This window comes from Urocitellus parryii, chromosome 8 (assembly GCF_045843805.1).
Source record: "Urocitellus parryii isolate mUroPar1 chromosome 8, mUroPar1.hap1, whole genome shotgun sequence".
Taxonomy (NCBI): Eukaryota; Metazoa; Chordata; class Mammalia; order Rodentia; family Sciuridae; genus Urocitellus; species Urocitellus parryii.
The window spans coordinates 124197573-124220571 of record NC_135538.1 but is presented as its reverse complement, the minus strand read 5'-3'; the positions used below and the strand labels follow the sequence as shown (position 1 = coordinate 124220571).

The 22999-nt window shown below is 32.7% G+C and overlaps 2 protein-coding genes across 2 annotated transcripts; both read right to left on the bottom strand.

Annotated features, from left to right (window-relative positions):
* Positions 1-1565: 1565 nt before the first annotated feature.
* Positions 1566-2504, bottom strand: LOC144256708 (putative olfactory receptor 2B3). The gene has a single exon (XM_077802133.1). The coding sequence runs from the start codon at positions 2502-2504 to the stop codon at positions 1566-1568; it is 939 nt and encodes a 312-aa protein (XP_077658259.1).
* Positions 2505-18326: 15822 nt separating this feature from the next.
* Positions 18327-19268, bottom strand: LOC144248991 (putative olfactory receptor 2B3). The gene has a single exon (XM_077802138.1). It carries the CDS (start codon positions 19266-19268, stop codon positions 18327-18329), a length of 942 nt encoding a protein of 313 aa, XP_077658264.1.
* Between the last annotated feature and the right edge of the window lie 3731 nt (positions 19269-22999).

The window sequence follows — 22999 nt, the reverse complement described above, 5'->3', positions numbered from 1 at the left end:
TTATGCTATTAATAGAGAAGAATATCTCTAATTTGGAGAAAACAATGTTTAAACCATCTTGATTTCTTAAAGACTTTCCCAAGTCTTTCATCATGACAAAGATAACATGCCTTAACGTTTCCTATTTGTTCTTCAGAATACATCTGGTTGCTTTGGAAAGGACAAAGGTTTCTAATTAACTTTCTTGAAAGAGGCATTCTCAAGATTACTTATGCTTTGCATCAAAAGTAGAGTATAATTTCACATTGATATAGTGATATGCCTTTCTCTCATTAGGGTTTCTTAAATGTTAACTAAATTATAAAATGTACTGAACATACATACCTTAAAAATGTGAAGTTCTCTTCTAAGGATGTTTCTGTGGGTTTTTCCTACCACTGGTTTAAGTATTCTTTATCCTGCGCCTTTTACATTAATATTTCATAAGGTTCTGATATTTCACCAAGTCTGGATTATATTTACATTTCCAAAATGAATAAACTTTACAGACAAAGAAAGTAGCATACACATCAAATGAGTCAGAACTCAGGGTAATATAAGCACTAGGAACAACTGTTGTTAGCCTTAATAGCTATGCTTTTAACACTGAATTGAAGTCTTTCCCCACAAAGCTCAAGATATCTGTACAGGTTGAGCATCCTTAATCCATAAAGCTCTGAAACCTGAAAATTTTAAAACCCTTGTGATAACACAAGTGGAAAATTCTGCATTCATCTGCTGTGATGGATTATAGTCAAAATGTGCAATAATATTTGTTAAGATTACCTTCAGCTATTTACATAGGTTAAATATAAATACAAACAAATTCTGCCATATTTAGAAATGGGTCTCATCTTCAACATATGTCATGAATATGAAAATATTTCAAAAACACAAAGAAAATTTAAAGTATGAAACTCTTGAAATTTAAAAGCTTTTGGTGACAATCCCCTAACAATTACCCACAAATTAATTTCTTAATTACTCAAATTATTTACAAAACTCCAAAGTTCTCAAGACCTGGTGTAGCATCAGATGTTCTGTTATTTTCAAAGAATAGATCTGGTTGCAGTTAATTTTGGTAGTGTGGTTCAGTGTACCATGAGTCTTTCCTTTAAGTGATTTTTCTCAGATCTTGATCATACCAAAAGACACAATGGAAAGGTCCAAATGAGGGATTTTTTTGTACAAGTCTACATGTCTTCACTATGCAACATCATATTGAATTCTATGAATTCCACACTAAATAAAAACAAAAATCATGAATCTACTTAAACTAATCTACTTAAAGTAATAAATTTATATTATAATTAAAATTTAAAATGTTCTTTTACTACTCAATACAGTTGCTAGTTCAGTATTCAAATAGAAAATTCTATTTTTCTGTATTTTCACAAATAAACTTTCCATACTAGTGCACACAATCTAATATCATTCATGCCCAATGTGACTGTAAAATGTCAGAAACAAAATATTTTTATCAAGAAGAACACATAGCATGAGATTGGATTATTACTCTAAATGAATTGTTACAAAAATCAATACAACCCTTTTAAATAAGTAATTTTATTTTTGTTTAAAACCTTTCACTTGGAAATGAAAATGTTCCTCACTAGGTTGCATAATGCCCCTTTTACATCTTTATTCCTCAGGGTATAGATGAAGGGGTTGACTGTAGAAGTCACCACTCCATAGAAGAGAGCCATGAACTTGGGCTGGTCCCTTGTGATGGAGGAGTAAGGCTGAAGATACATGCTAATAGCTGTACCATAAAATAAGGAAACTACAATAAGATGAGAAAAACATGTTCCAAAGGCCTTTTTCCTTCCCTCAGAAGATTTAATCTTAAGTACAGCATGTCCAATACTAGCATAAGAGGCAAGAATTAAACATAAAGGAATAACTAAAATAAAAATACACACCACAGACAGTGCAAGTTCATTAGCTTCCTTTTCACCACAGGCAGTCTTTATCAGAACTGGAATCTCACACAACAAGTGATCCAGTTTATTGACACCACACAATGGCAATTGTAAGGTAAGTGTGGCCTCCAATAAAGCAAAGAGCACTCCAGTCAGCCACATAACACGTGCTAGTAAGATGCAGATGCATTGATTCATGATGAGGGTGTAGTGCAGAGGCCTGCCGATGGCCACATAGCAGTCAAAGGACATGATAGTCAAGAGAAGACATTCTGTGGCCCCCATAAAGTGGAAGACATAAAGCTGAACTACACATCCTACATAGCTGATGGTCTTCTTAGAGCTTCCCAGGTTTAACAGCATCTGAAGCACAATGCTTGTGGTTAAACACATGTCTAAAAAGGAGAGGTTGGTGAGGAAGAAATACATGGGACTATTGAGACGGGGGTCTAACTTGGACACCAGAATGATGGCAATGTTTCCCATCATGGTCACGGGGTGTGTAATAAGAAGAACAATGAATAGGGGAAGCTCTAGCCAAGGCAGATCATCTAAGCCTAGTAGGATAAACTCTTCAGGGTGGCTTTCATTAATGAGTGCCATTCTCTTCAAGTTGTGTCACCTCTAATAAGGAAGTGGCAACACTTTAGAAAGTGTTATAAGTAATTAAAAAACATAACCATACATCGGCCATATGATTACAGAGGATGTTGTGAAATAATTCTTGGATGGAAGAAGGCAAAATCTGTCACTAGGTGACCAAATTTCTATTTATGACACTCAAGAAATGGCAGTTACATTAAAAAATAGCTAAACATTTTGAAACTGAATTTTCTCCTTTGAATAATAAGGGCAGACAATGATGTTCTCCTTATGGTGAAAATTTAATAAGAAGTGGTAACTCTGCTGGAAAACACCCAGACAGTGGTTTTCAAACTTTACCTGCCATAAAAATCAGCTGGGGGGCTGTTTAAATTAAGTTTACTAATTTTTATCTCCAAAAGTCTGGTAGAGCAGCTATTGCATGGAGTCCTGGAATAATATGATTCACTTTGCACAAGCAGTGCTGCAGCATTTCAGAAATGATAGGAAGAGTACAATATCAAGGTAGTGATAGTAGAAGAAAGATCAGAAAAATGTAAAGCTCTGAGAATCATCATGATAGGCCTGTCCTACCCCAACAAGTTGGTTGAATAGTTTTACCATCTCTATAGGGAGTGAGAAGTTTGGATTTAATCCAATTTCTACTAGCTACTTGGAATTTAGCAAGACATCAAACACTTTCAACATCAGTTTCTTCAGGTATAAATAGTGTGTGTGTGTGTGTGAAGGTACAATGACATAAGTTTCACTATGCTTAAGAATTTGTCTAAAAAAATTGTGTAGTAACAAAAATGTTGGTGAAGATGTGAGGGGAAAGGTATACTCATATATTGCTGGTGGGACTGCAAATTGGTGCAACCATTAGCAGTATGGAGATTTCTCAGAAAACTTGCAATGGAACCACCATATGATCCAATTTTCAAATTGGACTTCAAATAAGCATACTACAGTGATGCAATAACATCAATATTTATAGCAGCTCAAACCACAATAACTGGAACCAAACTTGGTGCCCTTCAATAGAATAATGGATAAAAAAATGGTATATATACACCATAGAATATTACTTTACCCTAAAAATGAATGACTTTATGATGTTTGCCAGTAAATCGATGGATCTGAATACTATCATGCTAAGTGAAAAAAGCCAATCCCCAAAAAGCAAAGGTCTAATTTTCTCACTGATATATGAGTACTAACACACAATGGTAGCAGGGAGGGGAATTATACAAAGGGGATGAAGGACATAGAGAGGGTTTGGGAATAGGAAAGACAGTAGAATGGATCAGACATAACTTTCCTATGATCATATGTGAATACACCACCAGTGAAACTCCACATCATGTACAACCACAAGTATTGGATCCTACTTAAAATAAGTTATACTCCATGAATGTAAAATATTTGAACATATAATCTACTGTTATGTATCCTTGAAAAGAACAAATAAAAAATTAAACTACAAAAAAATAAAAGAAAGAATTTGTGTATACTTTATTACATGCGTAACTATTACTTCAGACTTCAATATGTGTTCTTTTACATTGTATTTTAGATAACTTGTCCTTCTTGTAGGGATTATTCATTATTTTGTCTTAATAAAAGAGTTTGGACAGGTTCCATCGACTTAATCATAGGTAACTACAAATACAGTTTCAAATTCCATATCAACTGCTATCAGGAGAAAATTCAATATCCTAATTCAGGCTCAGAGACTTTTTAAAATATGCAAGTTATTTTATATTTCCAGGATGTAGTTCTTTCTTTCTTCTTTTTTTTTTTAGCTAAAAGGAGTATTGAAAACAACAAAATCAATAAGCTGAGTAATACACTATGTTGAGAGAGATGAATTTGGTAATGAAGGTTTTGGTTTACGTTGCAGATTTCATAAAGCACACTCCACCACAGTCTTCTGTAAGAAGAGGAATATTCAGATGTGAAGTTGGGACAGCATCCCAGCAACAAAATTCAGTCACTCTGTTAGTCAATTAGCAATTTCAAGTTACTATTCTCAGGGTTACAAAGCACAGTTTTCAAATTCTGTATTTTATTAAATCTGCAGTGTCATCTTGTAAGAATTACAGAAAGTTACTGAGAATTAATATGTGAATGTTGCCTTTTGATTATATGTATTGTAGTTCAGAAGAAATAGCAATGATAAAACAATAGTAATTCCAAGCAATACTCACTGAGCCATATTTGACAAAACTCCAATAATGTTTTATATCTACTAAATCAGTAGTACCCACCCACCCTAGGACAAAGCAAATTTTAGTATCCATATTTTAGGATATTGTTAATCATTAATTCTTAGAGTCTCCTAGCAATTGGAAAGGTAAAGGTAAAGATCAAAATTATAATCAATGCCTTAAATGAGGTAGTGAGATATCAAGATAACAAATTTGGAATTTAAAAAATTTAAAGATTAAAAAAAATATATGTCCTGCAAATTTGTTCTGAATTAGTGTGGCTCCTTTATTTTAGCCATATTACTCAACATGTTAATAGGAGCACAGAGAATTTAGAAACATCTCTGGGCCCATGTTTTCTTTCACATAAAAATACCATTATGTGGAAGAGATATGAAATAAGCAGAATCAGAATTATTGTATCGAAAAACAAATTTTTAAAAAGTTACAGTTCACCCACATTTTTAAATAGCTACCATAAAAGATACATGATTTTTATTTTTTAAAACATTTTTATCTTCACATCATATATTTTTTCTACCATAGGCCATTCCTTAATTGTTTCTTTTTCTAGCTTTTTTATGTCAATAATGCTTTGTTGAAATATGCTCCATTCTACATTTTTTTTAAAGAGGAATTTTCAATTTGGTCCTCCAGGAGTTTTACCATAACTTATTATATCTAACACTCATGTCAATCATCCCTTCAGTATGCTCTCTGTGATTTTATTTGATTTATATTATTTTGGACTTTGTTCCTAATTTTCTCTTTATTAAGTATGGTTTTGACTGTGAATGGTGTTCACCCTGTTCCTTTTTTCTCTATATTTGCCTAGAGACAAAACAGCAGGTTTGCCTAATTCATGCAAGTCACTCTAAAGTATATTTAAGGTCATTAATTCTTCTTATATTTTCTGTATCATTCTCATATTTCATTATTTTAACTCTTGGATTCTATTACTTTTTGATCTCCTACTTCCCATGATTTCCCATCCCTATTTCACTACATGGAAATCTATACACAAACATTTAAAGTCACTTTAGTAAGTTGGTAGACTGTATTCTTTTTGCCATTATCTTTGTATTCACCCTCATATGTTCATTCCAGTATATCTTGTTTCTACTTTATATTCATCATATACAATATTTAATTTATACTTGAAATTAGTATTTAGCTTTATATAGAGTAGAAGATCACAAGAAGAAAACTACAGGTTATTTTCATCTGACCCTGAACTCTGATTGAAACATATGGTGAAATCAATCAATAAAATTTTGAACTTATGTTAAAATTGATTGATATGAGATAGTCATATAATTGATGGAAAGCTTCATATCTCATTCAAATAGTTAATATTTGTTGGAACTAGGTTTTTATGCTTTTACCATCAATTTCAGTGAGAAACTAAGACATTAATTGCAAGTGAAGTCTAGTTGTTCACAAAGGCACCAAGCTAGTTATTTCCAAACATTATAAAAGGTTTCCTGAAATGAAATATACTCTGCCTTTCATATGTGTATTACATAGTATGATGTACATATTCCAATCTCCTCTGAGAATACATTCCCCATAAAAACAAGTATCTTTTACTTACTTTATTTTGATAGACTTCAATATAAAGGAAATGTGAGGAAGTATATTTAAATTTTTAAATTTTCGGAGGACAAAGAAACTTTAGCTCACAGATGCATATTTGACTATTAGCTTCAGAGCAGTTAGTTTTTCTGTTGATGCAGATGACAAAGGAAAAACGCCTAGGTTAGGAGGGCAAAGTAGAAAATATTCAGAATGCTCTCTGAGCACACTATTTACATGATATTCATAAAAACTTGGGCATTCTTTTCACATAGACCATTCATTTGTCCTTTTCCCAGGTGAGTTATCAGAAAAAAAAATTGGGGTACAGAGTTCTCTATGGAAATGCTTCTTTTGTACAATTAGTTACCTACTGATCTGAGATCATTCAATTACCCCAAAAAGTGAACACTAATTTCAAATGGAATACAATTAAAAATGAATAAATTAGAAGAAAAAGGATAAAATTAGAATAGAGTAAGTTTGAATAAATATTTCAGGGGAATTTTTATGAGAAATCATTGAATATCTTGCACAGCTAATTCTTAGAATAGCTCACCTAGATTTAATTATTTCTAATAGTAATTGTAAGTGAGCACAAAATAAGTTTAAAAGAAAACAAAAACGTGATCTTTCCAATGAGAAGTATTAAATATTAAATAAAAACTTTGCAATATTTGTTTTTCTATAAAAAGATGTAATTATGATTTTCTAACTCAGAATACAGAGTCTTCCTCTCTACACATATTAGTCACATATGTAGACAGAATTAATATTCTTTTCAAATTACATGTATTATATTAAACTACATTATTTAGAAACTCAAAATCAATAACATTGAATAGATCAGAAAGCGATAAGCTTTTCCTTTGACTACTGTCCCCAATGGTGTATAATTCACCTTCTTTCTCTAAAGGTAACTATATCATGTGGGTATATTTTTATGCATAATATATGTGATGATTATTTTTCAGTCAGCTTTCCCTTTCCTAGCCACCCCCTCTATTCTAATATATATATATATATATATATATATATATATATATATATATTTCCAGAAGACAAAATTACAATAAACTTTATCATATATCTAATTGACTTTTATTCACGATTCATGAATATGGGCAGTTTCCTTTCTCCTAAATAGAGTGAGCTCCCACTGGATAATGACAGAACAGAAATTAGCAAGGTGAATAACAAAGAATTAACACTAGAATAAGTTCATTAGTAGATGTCAGACCACTTCTTCGGGGTTCTTTTTCTCCTTTCTTTTTCTCCGCCTCATCCTCCTCCTTCTCCTTTTCTTATCATCATCATTCTTCTTCTTCTTCTTCTTCTTCTTCTTCTTCTTCTTCTTCTTCTTCTTCTTCTTCCTCCTCCTCCTCCTCCTCCTCCTCCTCCTCCTCCTCCTCCTCCTCCTCCTCTTACTACTTATTTCTTCTTGTAAAAATGGAATCTCCTTGTTATACTATCTTGAGTAGGCTGTAATTTCCTATTTTTAGCCAGAACATTTCTTTCTTTCTTTTTGGGGAGTGGGATTTATCTGCTTTCTTATAGGTTCTGTTTGACAATGTTGTATTCAACATAACTGGCTTTATTTTGGCTTGGTCTGGTCTTCTGGGGCCACATGCAGGAACTCAGTCCTAAATAATGGCCCCATAAATATTTTGTTTAATACTTTCTACTGTGTTGTTCTACTAGAGGTTGAATCCAAAAGATTCTTTCATATTGTCTTCTGGTCAGGTTTAACTGATAGCAGTCACCATGTGAGCATTTAAGAGAGAAGGAACAGCTGGTTGGAGGTATACTCTCTTAGTTCTTTCTCAGCTGAACCTGTGAGACCAGCTTTATTGCTCAACCAAAGAACACAGATGCTGGATGTGGCCATGCATGTTCAGACATTCTCTCTTCTGATTTCCAATACTATTTCTTATTTTTGCAACTTCAGGTTTTGGTTTGCAACCAGGCTCCCCACTCTTGCAATTACCATGGTAGTGCTTATATAATACACACGTGGGATACCCTTGTAGGATTCCTCAGTCTTTCCCATACCTTTGTAAATACTTCCTTTCTGAAACATTCCTCAATGTTCTAGTCAGAATATGCCTTCTCTTCTGTTGGGAACATTGGTGACATTAACTCTCCATTACAAGCAGATTGAGATAGCTTCCTGATTCAGGATATTTTTCCTTTTTAATTTTTTTCCATTTTATTCTCTTTTTTAAATTGACAGAGTAGAATGTCTGTTTTAACATTTAAAATATGATGGTTTGCAGAATATGCACATTGTGCTATGACTAAATGTAACTAATATATGCTATTTAATATAGTTGTGATTTTGTGGTGAAAATAGCCTACATACACTGTTTTAGCATTTTACAAGAATACAATATATTTTTAACAAAGTTATCAAGTTGTTCCATAGATCATTTGGACTTATTATTTCAATAATTAAGATTTACTGTCCTTTTCCAAGAGCCCATATTCCACAAACACCCAGCCTCTGGTAACCACCACTTTGCTCTCTACTTTTATAAAATCAAAATTTTTTTATTCCACATATGTTATATCATGCACTAAGGAATATCAATGGTACAAGGAGGTAGAAAATGAAAACTCCATATTGAATCTGTAACTCCTAAATATAACAAAAAAATATTGTATATGTACTAAAAAACCCCATGATTTAGAAATTAACTGTTTTAGAAATACATCTTAATAATCTTTGAATTAAAAGCACAGCTAGAGCTCAAAGGGCTTAATTGACCACATTGGGAAAATACAGACAACAAAATAAAGTAAAACAGTAATATAAAATGAGAATTTATGAGTAATTATGTTATAAATAAAAATATAAGTTAAAAAGAAAAAAATAAATAAATGGAGGAAAGAATACTTACTTATAGAATGTCAACCAATAAATATAGAAGGTACACTGGAGTTAGAGATTCATTACTAGATACTAAATTAATAAGTAAAAGCTTAATCAAGATCAACATCTTTACATAATTTCAGACTATCTCCCTACAGATTACTAATTAATATTTTTAAATTAATTTACTTTTTGGTACCAGAGATTGAACTTAGGGACCACTGAGCCTCATCCCCAGACAGCCCTATTTTGTATTTTATTTAGAGACAGGGTCTCATTAAGTTGCTTAGCACCTCTCTTTTTGCTGAGATTGGCTTTGAACTTGTGATTTTCCTACCTCAGCTTCTTGAGCCGCTGGGATTATCAGCATGCACCACCACGCCTGGAACTAATTAATTTTTAAGAAAAAAATATAACTTCACACCAGAGACATCCTATACCATCTTATAGTTAAGCAATTAAAATTAACCTTATTAAATTTTAAGACAGATAAACCTCATGTGCGTTTCTGAAATGATTCATCAAGATTATTATTCATAAATCATGTACCTATGTAACAATGATGAGTCAGCAGAAAGAGAAATAAGAAAAACTATCCCATTCAAAATAGCATCAAAAACCATAAAATACTTGGGAATCAATTTAATAAATGAAGTGAAAGAACTCTACAATAAATACTACAGAACACTAAAGAATGAAATTGAAGAAGACCTTAGAAGATGAAAAGCTCTTCTATGTTCTTGCATAGGCAGAATTAATATTATCAAACTGATCATACTATCAAAAGTGCTATACAGGTTTAATGAAATTCCTATTAAAATTTCCATGAAATTCTTCAGAGAATGAGAAAAAACAGTCATTTGGAAAAATAAAAGGACCAGAACGGCCAAAATAATCATCAGCGAGAAAAGTGAAACAGGAAGCATCAAAATACCAGAACATAAATTGAGCTACAGTAGCAAAAATTTTGGTATTTGCACCAAAACAGGAAGGAAGACAAATTAAACAGAATAGAAGACACAGAGACAAGTACAAATAAATAAAGTTATCTCATACTAGACAAAAGTGCCATAGCATACATGGGAGAAAAGAAGATAGCCTCTTCAGCAAATGGTGCTGGGAAAACTGGAAATCCATATGCAGCAGAATGAAATTTAACCCCTAGTGCTCACCCTGCACAAAAATTCACTCAAAGTGGATCATGGACCTACACATTACACCAGAGACCCTGTGCCTAAACAGAAAGAAAAGTAAGCCCAAATTTCCATCTTGTTGGCTTAGGAACTGAATTCCTCAACAGGATTTCTAAAGCAAAAGAAGAAAAAATAAGAATAAATGAATGGATGACATCAAACTTAAATGCTTTTTCACAGCAAAGGAAACAGTCAAGAACATGAAGAGAAAGCTTATAAAATGGGAGAAAACATTTGCCTTCTGCACCTGAGATAAAGCATCAATCTCCAGGATATAAGAACTCAAAAAAACTTAACACCAGAACTATAAATAACCAAATCAATAAGTGGACAAAGGAACTAAAGAGGCACTTCACAGAAGAAAAAAATACAATGGTCAACATATGCATGAAAAGTGTTCAACATCTCTAGCAATTAGAGAAATGCAAATTAAAACTACACTGAGATTCCATCTCACTCCATTCAGAATGACAATTATCGAGGATATAAGTAACAATAAATGTTGACGAGTATGTGGGGAAAAAGTTACACTTATACATTACTGGTGGGACTACAATTTGGTGTGTAACAACTCTAGAAAGCAATATGAAGATTCCTTAGAAAACTTAGAATGCAACCAACATTTGACCCAGTTATCCCCCTCCTCTTTTAAGACCTCCCAAAGGTCTTAAAATCAGCATACAACAGCGATACAGCCACATCAATGTTTATAGAAGCTCAATTCACAATAGCTAAGTTATGGAACCAACCAAAGCTCCCTTCAACAGATGAATGGATATAGAAAATGTGGTACACATACAAAATTGAATATTATTCAACCATAAAGAAAAATTAAATGGTGACATTTGCCAGTAAACAGATGGAACTGGATACTCTCATATTATAAATGAAATAAGACAAACCCAGAAAAACAAAGGCTGAATGTTCTCTCTGATATGTGGAGGCTGACACACAATTGTGGGGCTCAAATGATTAGAAAAAGGGGAGTGAAGGGAAGGGAGAGAAGATGGGAATAGAAACAATAGTAGAATTAATTGGACATGAATTTCCTATATATGAACACATGACCAATGAAAATCCACATCATGTATAACAGCAAAAATGGGCTCCTAATTAGAATGTTATAATCCACGTATGCGTAATTTGTAAAAATACACTCTACTGTAATGTATATCTAAAAAGAACAGAAAAGCAAAAGTTTACTCCTGCATGGTGGAGATATAAAGTGAACTTTGGAGACAATTGATAAGGTCAAATCAATCTCAGAAATGTCCTGTTGAAGTGTTTAGCAAAAAATAACTTGGGAAAAATTTATGTATATGTATATCTATACTTAAATTATATTTACATATTATATATTTTTAAATGGCACCAAATGTAAATGAAGAAGGACTCTCCATAAAGGGCAAATACAGTATTTGTATTATTAAAGCAATTTTTATAATTATATTCAAATATATTATAACCATAATTGAATAATATGAAAAGGTAAAACTAAAAAGAAACACTGAGTCAAGATATTGCCTTCAAAGAAACACTGAGTCAAGATATTGCCTTCCAGATCAAGGTTTAAGCACATGCAGTTTCTTCTGCTTTAAATGCTCTTCCCCTCTGACACTACATCTAATTTATTTCTACTTTACTTACAGATCTGAGGCTAAATGACACCTCCTAAGAAGAGCTTTCCTTGAATCCTTCCTGGTTTAAATGAATTAATTACCTTCTATTTCACTCGTGAAGCCTTGTCATTGGTACAGCACAACCTTTACTACAACAGATAATTAGATGTTTAACATTATGATTTGTTATTCTGTGAGGTGGAATTTTGCATATTTTATTCACAATGAACCTCACAATTAGCAATATCTATGTATGTAGGCATTGAGAAATTGTTAGCAATTAAATAACCAAAATAGCCCTGGTTTTGGGTGTGCAGTACGTTTAAGAATACAAACTGTCTTTAAGTGTCTCAGATTAAGGTATATGTGACAATAATGTAGATATAGGCAATATAAAAATATTTTAGAATATTGATGGTGATTTAAATGTTAGGTTCCAAATCACTTTGTATTTAAGTTATTGATGTCTCATAATTTATAAGTGTTTACAAAATTATTTGTAAGCAGATTTTTGAAAATTAAAATTTGCTGCAAACTTATAATTATGCTATTCTAATAGCAATTTTACTATCAATAAGTTTTTATTTTGGGCTGAGGTTGTGGTTCAAAGGTAGAGTGCTCACCTAGCATGCATGAGGCACTGGGTTTGATCCTCAACACCACATAAAAACAAAGGTATTGTATCCACCTATAACAAAAATAAATAAATATTTAAAAAACAGTTTTCATTTCAAATTTATGGTATTATAATTCTAAGATAGTGTCCAATATGAACCAAATAACACATTGGAAAACTCTTCAGGACAAAATATATTCAGAGCATCAGGTTTTTTTAATGTATAGTATCATTATACATCATTAAGTACCATTTTCTTGATACTTAAGAAAATGAATGATGTAACTTTAAAATGCAGAAAATTATGAGGGCTATAGTAAAAATGTTCTGGTATCCTTCCATTTACCCCAGCACAATTAACTTGTTGGAGAGTTTGTTTACAGTTCTTTCTTATAAGCATAGGTGTATAAAAAATTAGGGTCATAATTTAAGTATAGATTTATTTTCTGACTTCTCCTCTCCTACTTAAAAATGAGCACTTCTCCATATTACTTTTAAAAAGAAATATCCTATGAACATATATTAGTGAACAAGTCCAAAATCATACTGGATTAAACCAAAAAAACATCTAATTTTTGCTCATGTTTTATACCCACGAATGTCCCTGAGCCCTCTTCCATGTCATTCACCATTAAAGATTGAAGCCAATAAATTGTCTAAAACTTTCTATATTATTATTATAAAAAATATAAAGAGCATGTTAGGTCTTAAAATTTCTTACCAGAGTTTTATAACCAGTGTAACTCACATTTATTGACTAAAGCTAGTTACAATGCCATAGTTCCACAGGGAAGAAAATAATAATCCATACTCAAAAGGGAAGATTTCTAGAGTTTTATTCTTTTTCATATACACCCCTTTTAAAAAAATAAAGTAAAAATTTCCAACCAGTAAAAACAAACCCTCAAAGTTCAGTGTCTATAATTAGTGCTCCTGATCTCTTTATTAAAAGTACTTAATTCTCTTGACTCAGGGATCTAAGACTAAAACAACACTTTGCCTGTTCTTCACAAACTCAAATTTTAATATGGAAATCTGGAAGAAAATGACCAGTGTGAAAACTTCACTCATAACATGAAATTTTGGAAATACATATAAGTCACAGTTTCCTAGAAATTATAAAAATTAATAGGCAATTACTGTGAGTTAAGAAAAATTACTATGTTTTACTCATCGAAATAACACCTCTGTCTATTGTTCTTCATAACCACTGAGTTCCACCCTTTTGGAGATGCATCTGTTTCTTTGTTTCCATATGCACCTGTAGAGGGCAAGGGAAAATACATAACCTTTTTAGCCTTTTCCTACTAAAAAGAGGTTGGAGTTCCAAAAGGTATTTTATATCTCAAAGAGACAGAAGCTTCTTTAGTCCAGAATCCTGCTTTATTTGACAGTATAACTCCCTTTAAAACTAAGCTTCTAATCTCTTTGATGCCACTTCCACAATTCTCATTAATACACCTTGTTCTCTACAAATTTATTTGTAGGCTTATTGGTATTACCAATCATCAGTAGAATTGTTTTCCTTGACCATATATTTCAACTGTGAATGGGGTATATTAGGTGCTATTTTAATCCACTCAAAGTTTAGTAAGAAGTAAATTGTTTACATTCTTGTACTCATTCTTATCCCTATAAATTTCATTTTAATTATCTTTTGTTGCTCAAAGAACTTCCTCATGTTTTTTTTTTATATTTTTAAGTTCCATTGGAAAACAAGGAATTTTTCTGAGATTTTTGTTATACTTTGTCAACTACATACCATAAGAATAAATGCATACAGTTTTTCCAACCTCTTCATTTAGAGTCACAATCATTGTGTTTATTCTGCCTTTCAAATTATTGAAAGTGATGCTTTTCTCAAAATTTTCTTAATGTATAGCATAGCATGCATCACTATAGCTCCAATCTTTAAAACTGATTTCCTTATACCCTGATATCTGACTCTATGCCAGTGCCTCCTTTTTCAGTTATTTTCTTAACATCAGAATTGCTCTACTGTTTTCTAATTTCAGTAATTAGGACAAGCTATGTTATAATTTAGTAGTAAAAATCTCAAAAATATCAGTGACTTTAACTAAGAAAGTTGTTTTAGTCAGCTCTTTTGCTTCTGTGACACAAAGACCTGCAGAAAAATTTTAGTGGAGTAAAAGTTTATTTTAGCTCATGGTTTCAGATGTCTCAGTCCATAGATGTCCCACTCATTGGTCTGGAACTGAGGTGAGGCAGAGGTGAGGCAGAACATCATGTGGGAAATGTGGATGAGGAAAGCAGTTCAGGATGTGGAAGTCAGAAAGCAGAGAGAGCTCCACTACCAGGTACAAAATGTATACTATCAAAGCCTGCCCCAGTAATCTATCAACTCCAGCTGCACCCTACCCTACAGTTACCACCCAGTTAATCCACATCAATGACTTAATTCATGGATTAAGTTACAACTTTCATAATCTAATCATTTTACCTCTGAAAATTCTTAGACTGTCTCACACATGAGCTTTGGGGAATATCTCATATCTAAACCATACAAAATTATTTCTTTTATGCTATTTTTCTAACAAGGGTGTGAGTTCTACTTCACATTTTACCAAATCTAACTTTATGCTGATTAAGAACTTTACATGGGACATTGTTTAATGGACAGAGAAAAAGACAACAAGGCAGAGTGTGCACTAGATCTTAAAGTCATCATCCAAAGTGAACCACATATTTTCATATTTTATTGGAAAACCAAATTTTAAAAGCCAGAGTCATAATATGCAGGGTGGTGGGTAGTGAGGCTCACTGGGATTGGACAGGGTAAGGTGGTGGGAAGGGAGGAGGGCTAGAAACAGGACAGAAAGTAGAATGAATTAGAAATAACTTTCCTGTGTTCAAATATGAATACACTACCAGGGTAACTCCACATCATGTACAGCCACAGAAATGGGAAGTTATATTTCATGTATGTATGATATGTCAAAATAAATGAAAAGAACAAATAAATAAATAAATAAAAGCCAGGTCTGCATTTAGGAGGGCAGGGAGAACTATTTCTACTGTCTGCCTAAAAGAAGAAATCAAATATAGGAAATCAAATATCCCTAATTTATTCTATGTGTTACTTCTGTTCAACCCAGGGCACTGTTATCTCATTCCTAAGAAAGAACTTGGAGGATTTAACAGAGAGGTTTTGAACAATTTATTATGCAGGAACTCTTTGGTGTCAGCAGGCCAAGATACAATGGAGGGCTGCACAACACCCACAACTGGGGCAGATATCTAGGATAGGTTGTATGTGCATAGATGAGTTTTCTTAGATGTTTTATGAGTACATTCTTTTACTTTACAACCAAGTTTCTCTGCTTTGATTTGTATCTAAAATTTAGAGAAAAGTGAAGTGGATGGTTTCCCTTCTCCACTTCCTTGCACTCTTTAGAGTCCTTATTTCACTGCTCGGAACAACAAGCTTTCCAACAAATGTTTATCCCAACAACTACCAAAATGATAAAGTAAGTTTTTAAAAAAAAATTGAAACAATAGCAATATTTCCATTCCTAAAATTGGCAATTGTCTCAAAAAATGAAAAATCTTAGAATTGGCAAAAGCTCATGAAACAAATATTCACATTTGCCATGTACAGTGTTAATTGGAAGGTGAAATGAAGAAATATATGTAGGAAAGTTTAGCCATATTTATTGATTCTTAAGTCTGCTAAGAAATTTCTTTTCCAGACCTAAAAATACCATTGTCAAAACTATAAGCTGACATTTGGATACATATACATATGTGTAAAAAGTCTTTGCAAAATCATTTATAATAATGAAAAGAAGAAAGGCAAATATTTAGCATTAGAAGAATATTTAAATGCATTTTAATATTCCTCCATAGCACAATTAGACTGCAGCTATTTAAACTATTTTCAAATATTATAGAATATTTCAGGATAAAATAATACACATAAAAAATTGTAAACTTCATGAACAAAAAAAAATGAAAAACAATATTCTCTTAATGGTGAACTCTAAATATAATTTTTAAGGATGAGTTACTTCCCATAAAACTGTTTGCTTTCACTAACATATAATGAATGAATCTATTTTATTATAAAAAGATAAAATATTATAAATAACCATATGTGACAATGATTAGATTTTCCTTTTTCCATAGAAAAATAATTTCTTTAGCTTTTGAGAATTCAAGTTTATATACTACCATGGAATTTTCTGTGACCACTGTCCCCAGAACCAGAGCATAATCTTTGAATATTCTTTTCACAGAAGTGAAAATTTGCATCTGAGTTAACTACCTATATTTCTAATAACTTAGCATTTTAAAGATCTGTGAATGCTTTGGTCAGTAAAGGCAAACTTTGTTTCAGTGCTCCTAGAGCTCACAGTCTAATGATAAGGAAAGACATTTATCAAATGATGATTTAAAAGTTAAAATGCTACAAATTAGAGGTACTTGGTAAATAAGTACAATTATGGACATTTGACTAAATAAGGGAGATAAAAATGTCCTAAATAAACAATAAGACCTTTATACTCAGTATCAGGTAAAGATGGGTGGAAGGAGTATTCTAGGTAGAAGATCAGTGTGCTCAAATGTTCCAGGTTGGAAGGGAACACAGTCAGCATAAAACAACAAGGACTGAATACCTGGGAAGTGAATATGTCTTTATTTGTTAAGTAAGGAAAGGTTCCTTATGATCTAGTGTGAGAGAATAAAATTCTGAACAGGATGGTATAAGATATGGCTCATGTTTTCTGATTTGCACATATGAAGAAAGGTGAAATATTTCATTAAACTAGTTTTAGAACAGAGCTTTGCAGTGAAGGGGGAGTAAATGTTCAGCTTTTGAATGTGTTGAGTCTGAAATGTCTTTCAGTCATTCAGTAAGACATTGCAATTCACTGCTGTAACTAAAAGGACCCAACCAGAACAACTGTAAAGGAGTAGAACTTTATTTAAGGGCTCATGGTTTCAGAGATGTTAGTCAATAGAAGGTCAGCTCCATTTCTTTGGGCTCACAGTGAGGCAGAACATCATGGCACAAGAGTGCGTCATAGGAAAGCAGAGAGAGAAGTCTCCACTTGCCAGATATAAATATGTATCCCAAAGCCATGGCCCCAATTCCCACCCCCTCCAGCCTTTCCATACCAATTCTGTCACCACTCAGTTAATCCCATCAGGGATTAATTTGATGATTGGGTTAAGGCTATAACTCAATCATGTCTTCTCTAAAATGAGATTCACACACTTAGCTAGTTTAAGCTAGACTGAAGCCACACTACTTGTTCAGAATATTTTGGAATAGTATGTACAATGAATTTTTAGGAAGGGATGAGGGAGTGAAGGGATTGAGGATTTGGGTTATGATGGAAGAACTTTGGGGTTGAGATCATTGGTTATTTAATCATGAAGATGTGAAAATCCTTATCTAAGAAATAAACTAGATAACTGTGAAAGAAATAGTTTACATGTGGGAAGATTAAAAAAATCAAGCCTTCCTAACTCATCTGACATGGTTAAGAAGAAATTAGAATGACTTGGACTCAAGGAACACAATGCATTGGGGGATTTCTGGAAAACAAAGTAGTTTGTAGCTTAGTAAGCATATGTTGTGTTTCTTCAGCATTATTTTCCAGACAGAGAAAAAATTTTCATATGTTGGTATAATTCAATGAAATCATGGGAGCCTGGAAAATTGGAAAATCACTTCAAATGTTATAATCATTTTCAAGGATAAGGAAGACTTGGAGTATGCTCGATGAAGTACTTATTTCTTATAGAGAAAGATTCTTGACATCACCCTCTTGAAGGCCTCCTTCATATCTTTATTTCTAAGGCTGTAGATGAGGGGGTTCAACATGGGGGTGATGATCCCATAGAAGAGAGAAACCATCTTTCCCCAGTCCTTAGAGGTCGATGAAGGTGGTTGTAGGTACATATAAATGCCTGTTCCAAAAAAGAGTGACACCACAACCATGTGGGACCCGCATGTCCCAAAAGCTTTCCGCCTTCCTTCTGAAGACTTTATTTTCAACACTGCTTGAGCTATGAAGCCATAGGAGATAAGGATCAATGTCACTGGAATTAGCAGAATTAATACACTGAAGAAAAAGAGCTCAGCCTCTATAGGCTTTGTGTCAGCACATGACAACTTGAGAAGGGCAGGAACTTCACAGAAGAAGTGGTCCACTTCCCGATGACCACAGCGTGGCATGTTCAGTGTCAGGGAAGACTGCAACACTGAGTTGCTGAATCCAGTGAGCCAAGAGAAGGCGGCCATCCTTAAGCAGAACCAACGGTTCATGATGATTACATAGTGGAGTGGTCTGCAGATTGCCACAAATCTGTCAAAGGACATAACAGCCAGGAGGAGACATTCTGTGGCTCCCAGGGCCAGGAAGATGATGAGCTGGGCCACACAGCCACCATAGCTAATGGTCTTTTTGTTGCGACAAATATTTGCTAACATATGAGGGACTGTGCTTGTGGTATAACAGAGATCTAAGATGGAGAGATTAGTGAGAAAGAAATACATGGGTGTGTGAAGTTTGGGATCCAGAATGCACACAACCATGATGGACACATTGCCAAAGATAGTGAATGTGTATGATATTAACAAAACCACTAAGAGGGGCATTTGCAGCCAGGGTTTGTCTGAGAAACCAAGTAGGATAAATCCTTTTGGGGAACTGTCATTTGCCCAGCTCATGATGATACTTACTTTTTATTCCTAAAAAATAGAGAATAAGAAAAGAGTCAATAGGGCAATAGATATTTGGAACTGAATTGAATTTAGATTAATTATGATGATTAGCTCTGCACCAAATATAATTCACAGTCAAAAAAATTGGAACCCTTCTGAAATACTTATCATTTGGTTAAAACATAGATCCTTTGTTTCCAGTAGTCAAATGTAATGATAAAGGACATTGTTATTAAATGACATAAAGTATATAAAATTACATGCAAAACTCATGGAAATTTATATGTGCTCAATACATTTCAAGTCTTCTCTCATCACTTCTTACTCTACCTTAATAAACATCTTCAATAATAAATACCAATGTAAATTAAATTATTTTAAAACCAGACTTAAAATGCTGAGCATATAAACCTATAATTGACCTAAAGCAATTCATTTAAATTTGGTAACATCTTTGCATAATATTTTGAGTTATGTTATATTATGTTATGCAAATTTATTATGTTATGCAACTTTATTATGTTATGCAACTTTATTTCCACCAAATACAATCCTGAGTATTAGATGTTTTGATTCCAGATAATAAAATTAAGGCTTATTTGTGAGACAGTAATGATCAAAATTGATATCTCCCCACTTAAAAACTTGACATGACAGACACTGCTCACTGGTTGAAATTTTATTCTCACTAAAACCCTGATAGATATGATTTACATTTTACCATTTATGTGACTTATGAAAATGAAAAATTTGCACACCTAGTAATGATGAGACCAAGATTCAAACCCAGGATTAAAGACCATGCTTTCTTTTATACCATATTTCCTTCCAGTTTTACATATAGCAAGCCAAAATTGGCTACATATAATGTAACATTGAGATAACTTATACCATTTGAATTTACAAGCATAAAAACAGAGAATACTTCTATGTGCTATGACACACATCTGTAATCCCAGAGGCTCAGGGAGGAGAAGGGAGGTAAAGCAGGAAAATTGCAAGTTCAAGGTCAGCCTTGGCAACTTAGAAAGACTGTCTCAAAGTAAAAATTTGAAGGAACAGAGATGTAACTCAGTGACAGAAGGGCATTGGATTCAATCTCCAGTATTGCTAGCAAACTTAACAAAGAAGATAAAACAAGTTTTGGTACACTTTACTAAGGCATGAGGTGTCTTTTCCAAAGTGACAAACACTGATAAATGAAATGTAACATGACAATGGAAAGTTTACATGAGAACTAACAGATATGGACCTAGCATTTATAATCCTTCCATTATATGTGGTTTCAATTTTGACTTTTTAAGCTGCAAATAGACATCATTCCTTGGTAAATAATAATAATACACCTACATTTGAAAGATATAAAAGGATATGAGTTTAAACTTCTTAAAATTTATTCTAATTAATTATAACTGGACTTTTTTGAGTGCTCATAAAACTTTAAACTTTTTAATGACGACTATATGCAAAGATAAAAGAAATTACAAGATGAGAAATAGATAGTGTCTATGACAGAAAAGTTTAATATATTAAAATATAAATAACTATTACATGATAATAATAAAATACAAAAATTTAAAAATAAATAAAGAGCAATGGGTATAAATGAATAATTTGTGGCAGGATAAAAATATAATATGATGGAAAGAAAAGATATAAAACTTTCACACCATTAAAAAGTCAAATAAAAATGACGAGGAAACTATTATATTATCAATTCATTTAATAATGTAAAACTGTATCACCAGAAGTTAATTTCCGTCAATAACAGAAAGGATCAACAAACCAAAGGTGGTTCCCTTTATAAAATATTAGGCAGCATTAAAATAGTAAGTTATATCTCTCTGACTCTAGAGACCTCAAAATAAGTCCAAAATATGGTTAAATGAAAAAACTAGAGGTAGAGAATCATGTGAATAACATTCTCTCATGTTTTTAAAAATTTCTTAAAAAAAAGTTAGACATGCTTATTTTGTTGACCATATGATAGAGATGTGGCAAATATATAATGCTATCATTGGTCATCACAAGAGATTGATACTAGAAGGGTTTTGTGAGTATGTGTGAATGTGTGTGTGTGTGTGTGTGTGCGTGTACACATGCACATGAAAACATATATGTATAAATATATAGATGATTATTAATTTCTGGGGTTTCTAATTTCTAAAATTTAATATGTTACTTTTATAATTTACAAAACAACATCAGGAAAAAAATAGCACTTTAAGGCAAATGACAGTGATTATATCCAATATTGGAAAATACATAGGCAAATGCATAAAACAATAGTGAGACACTACTGCAAAATCCTTTTCAAATAAGAAATATAAACCTACCACAAAATGTGAAACATAATATATATTGAGGCCTATGCTGGATGCTCTATAATAAATATACTGTCTCACAATTTCTTGACCCAAACTATTACCAGAAGAACAAGCAACATTGCAACACATTTTAAAACAGTAGGAAAAGGATTGAGCTATGAAACATCATTGGATGTGTCACATACCACAACACAGATAACACACACACACACACACACACACACACACACACACACACACACCACCTCTACCTACTGAAGAAGAAGGAAAGGCAAAATTTAGAAAATACCTGTAAGTGTTCAGATTAAAGACAGAGAATGGCAATAGTGACCACATCAGATATTAAAAATCATCTCTCCACAGGACGGAGATAGTCTTAGAATGGTAAAGCAGAAGAAACCTTCTGGCGCACCCTGGTTTGGGGGAGTAGGGATGCATAGCTGAAGTTACTGGAAGAGTTAAGTCTCCAAATTTGAGTTAAATATTAGGCGTGTGCCTTTGCCTATTTTTCTTACCCTGTCACTTCAAAAACAAGCTTTCAAAATACTCCTCAAATAAAGACCAAAAAAGAGTGAGCTGTTGGAATCTCTGCCTCTTTGGGAGCTAGAATCTGCTTTATTTCTGAGCCGTGTGATCCTGGACAAGTAGATGAACAACCTTGTGCCATGTACACATATTTTTAATTACTGTGTTGATCAAAAGCAAGCTATTATAAAGTTCAAATGAGACAATGCACACAGGTCTGAACTTTGGATATTGCATGAAACATAGTAAGAATTTAAAGAATGTGAATTAGTTATCATTTACAGTGTGGGTAATAGTGATACTAGTAATGATCATTAACAGTAATACTGTATCATTATCTCAACTTGTTTTATATATAAAAATCTTATTATTGTTGGTCCTAGTGCTTCTTATATTTCTATTGTATTATAATATGAAATGGCTAAATGTATAAGGCAATGTGTCTTTGTTTCTAGCATAAGACCTAAAATATATTTTTCCAATAAATGGAAATCAAGTCAATAGTTGGAGATACCAGGTTATCTGAAGGCAATGGGATTGAAGAGGATTCTACCCAGCCGTTATTGTTTCTTCTATTTTTTTTCACATCCTCTACTTCACATTTCATTTTACATGACACTGGTGCCAGATCACCTACCAATTACTCTTTTATGCTGTCAGAAAATGAACTCACTCTTTGACAAGAATATGTTGACTCCACTGTCATCTTAACATTTGTCCTATTTTATTATCCTACATCATTTTTTAAAAAGCCTCAAATACCACTGATTCTTTTTTAAAAACTTAAAAAAATCCCACTCTTTTGAGAAATATATGTGGAGAGATAATGAGTATATATTCATTCAAAAAGGAAGAAAAGATTAAAAAGAACTGGTTCCCAAGAAA

Bases quoted from the DNA above. Each gene is read 5' to 3' on its own strand.
- LOC144256708 (XM_077802133.1), bottom strand. From the start codon at position 2,504: ATGGCACTCATTAATGAAAGCCACCCTGAAGAGTTTATCCTACTAGGC.
- LOC144248991 (XM_077802138.1), bottom strand. From the start codon at position 19,268: ATGAGCTGGGCAAATGACAGTTCCCCAAAAGGATTTATCCTACTTGGT.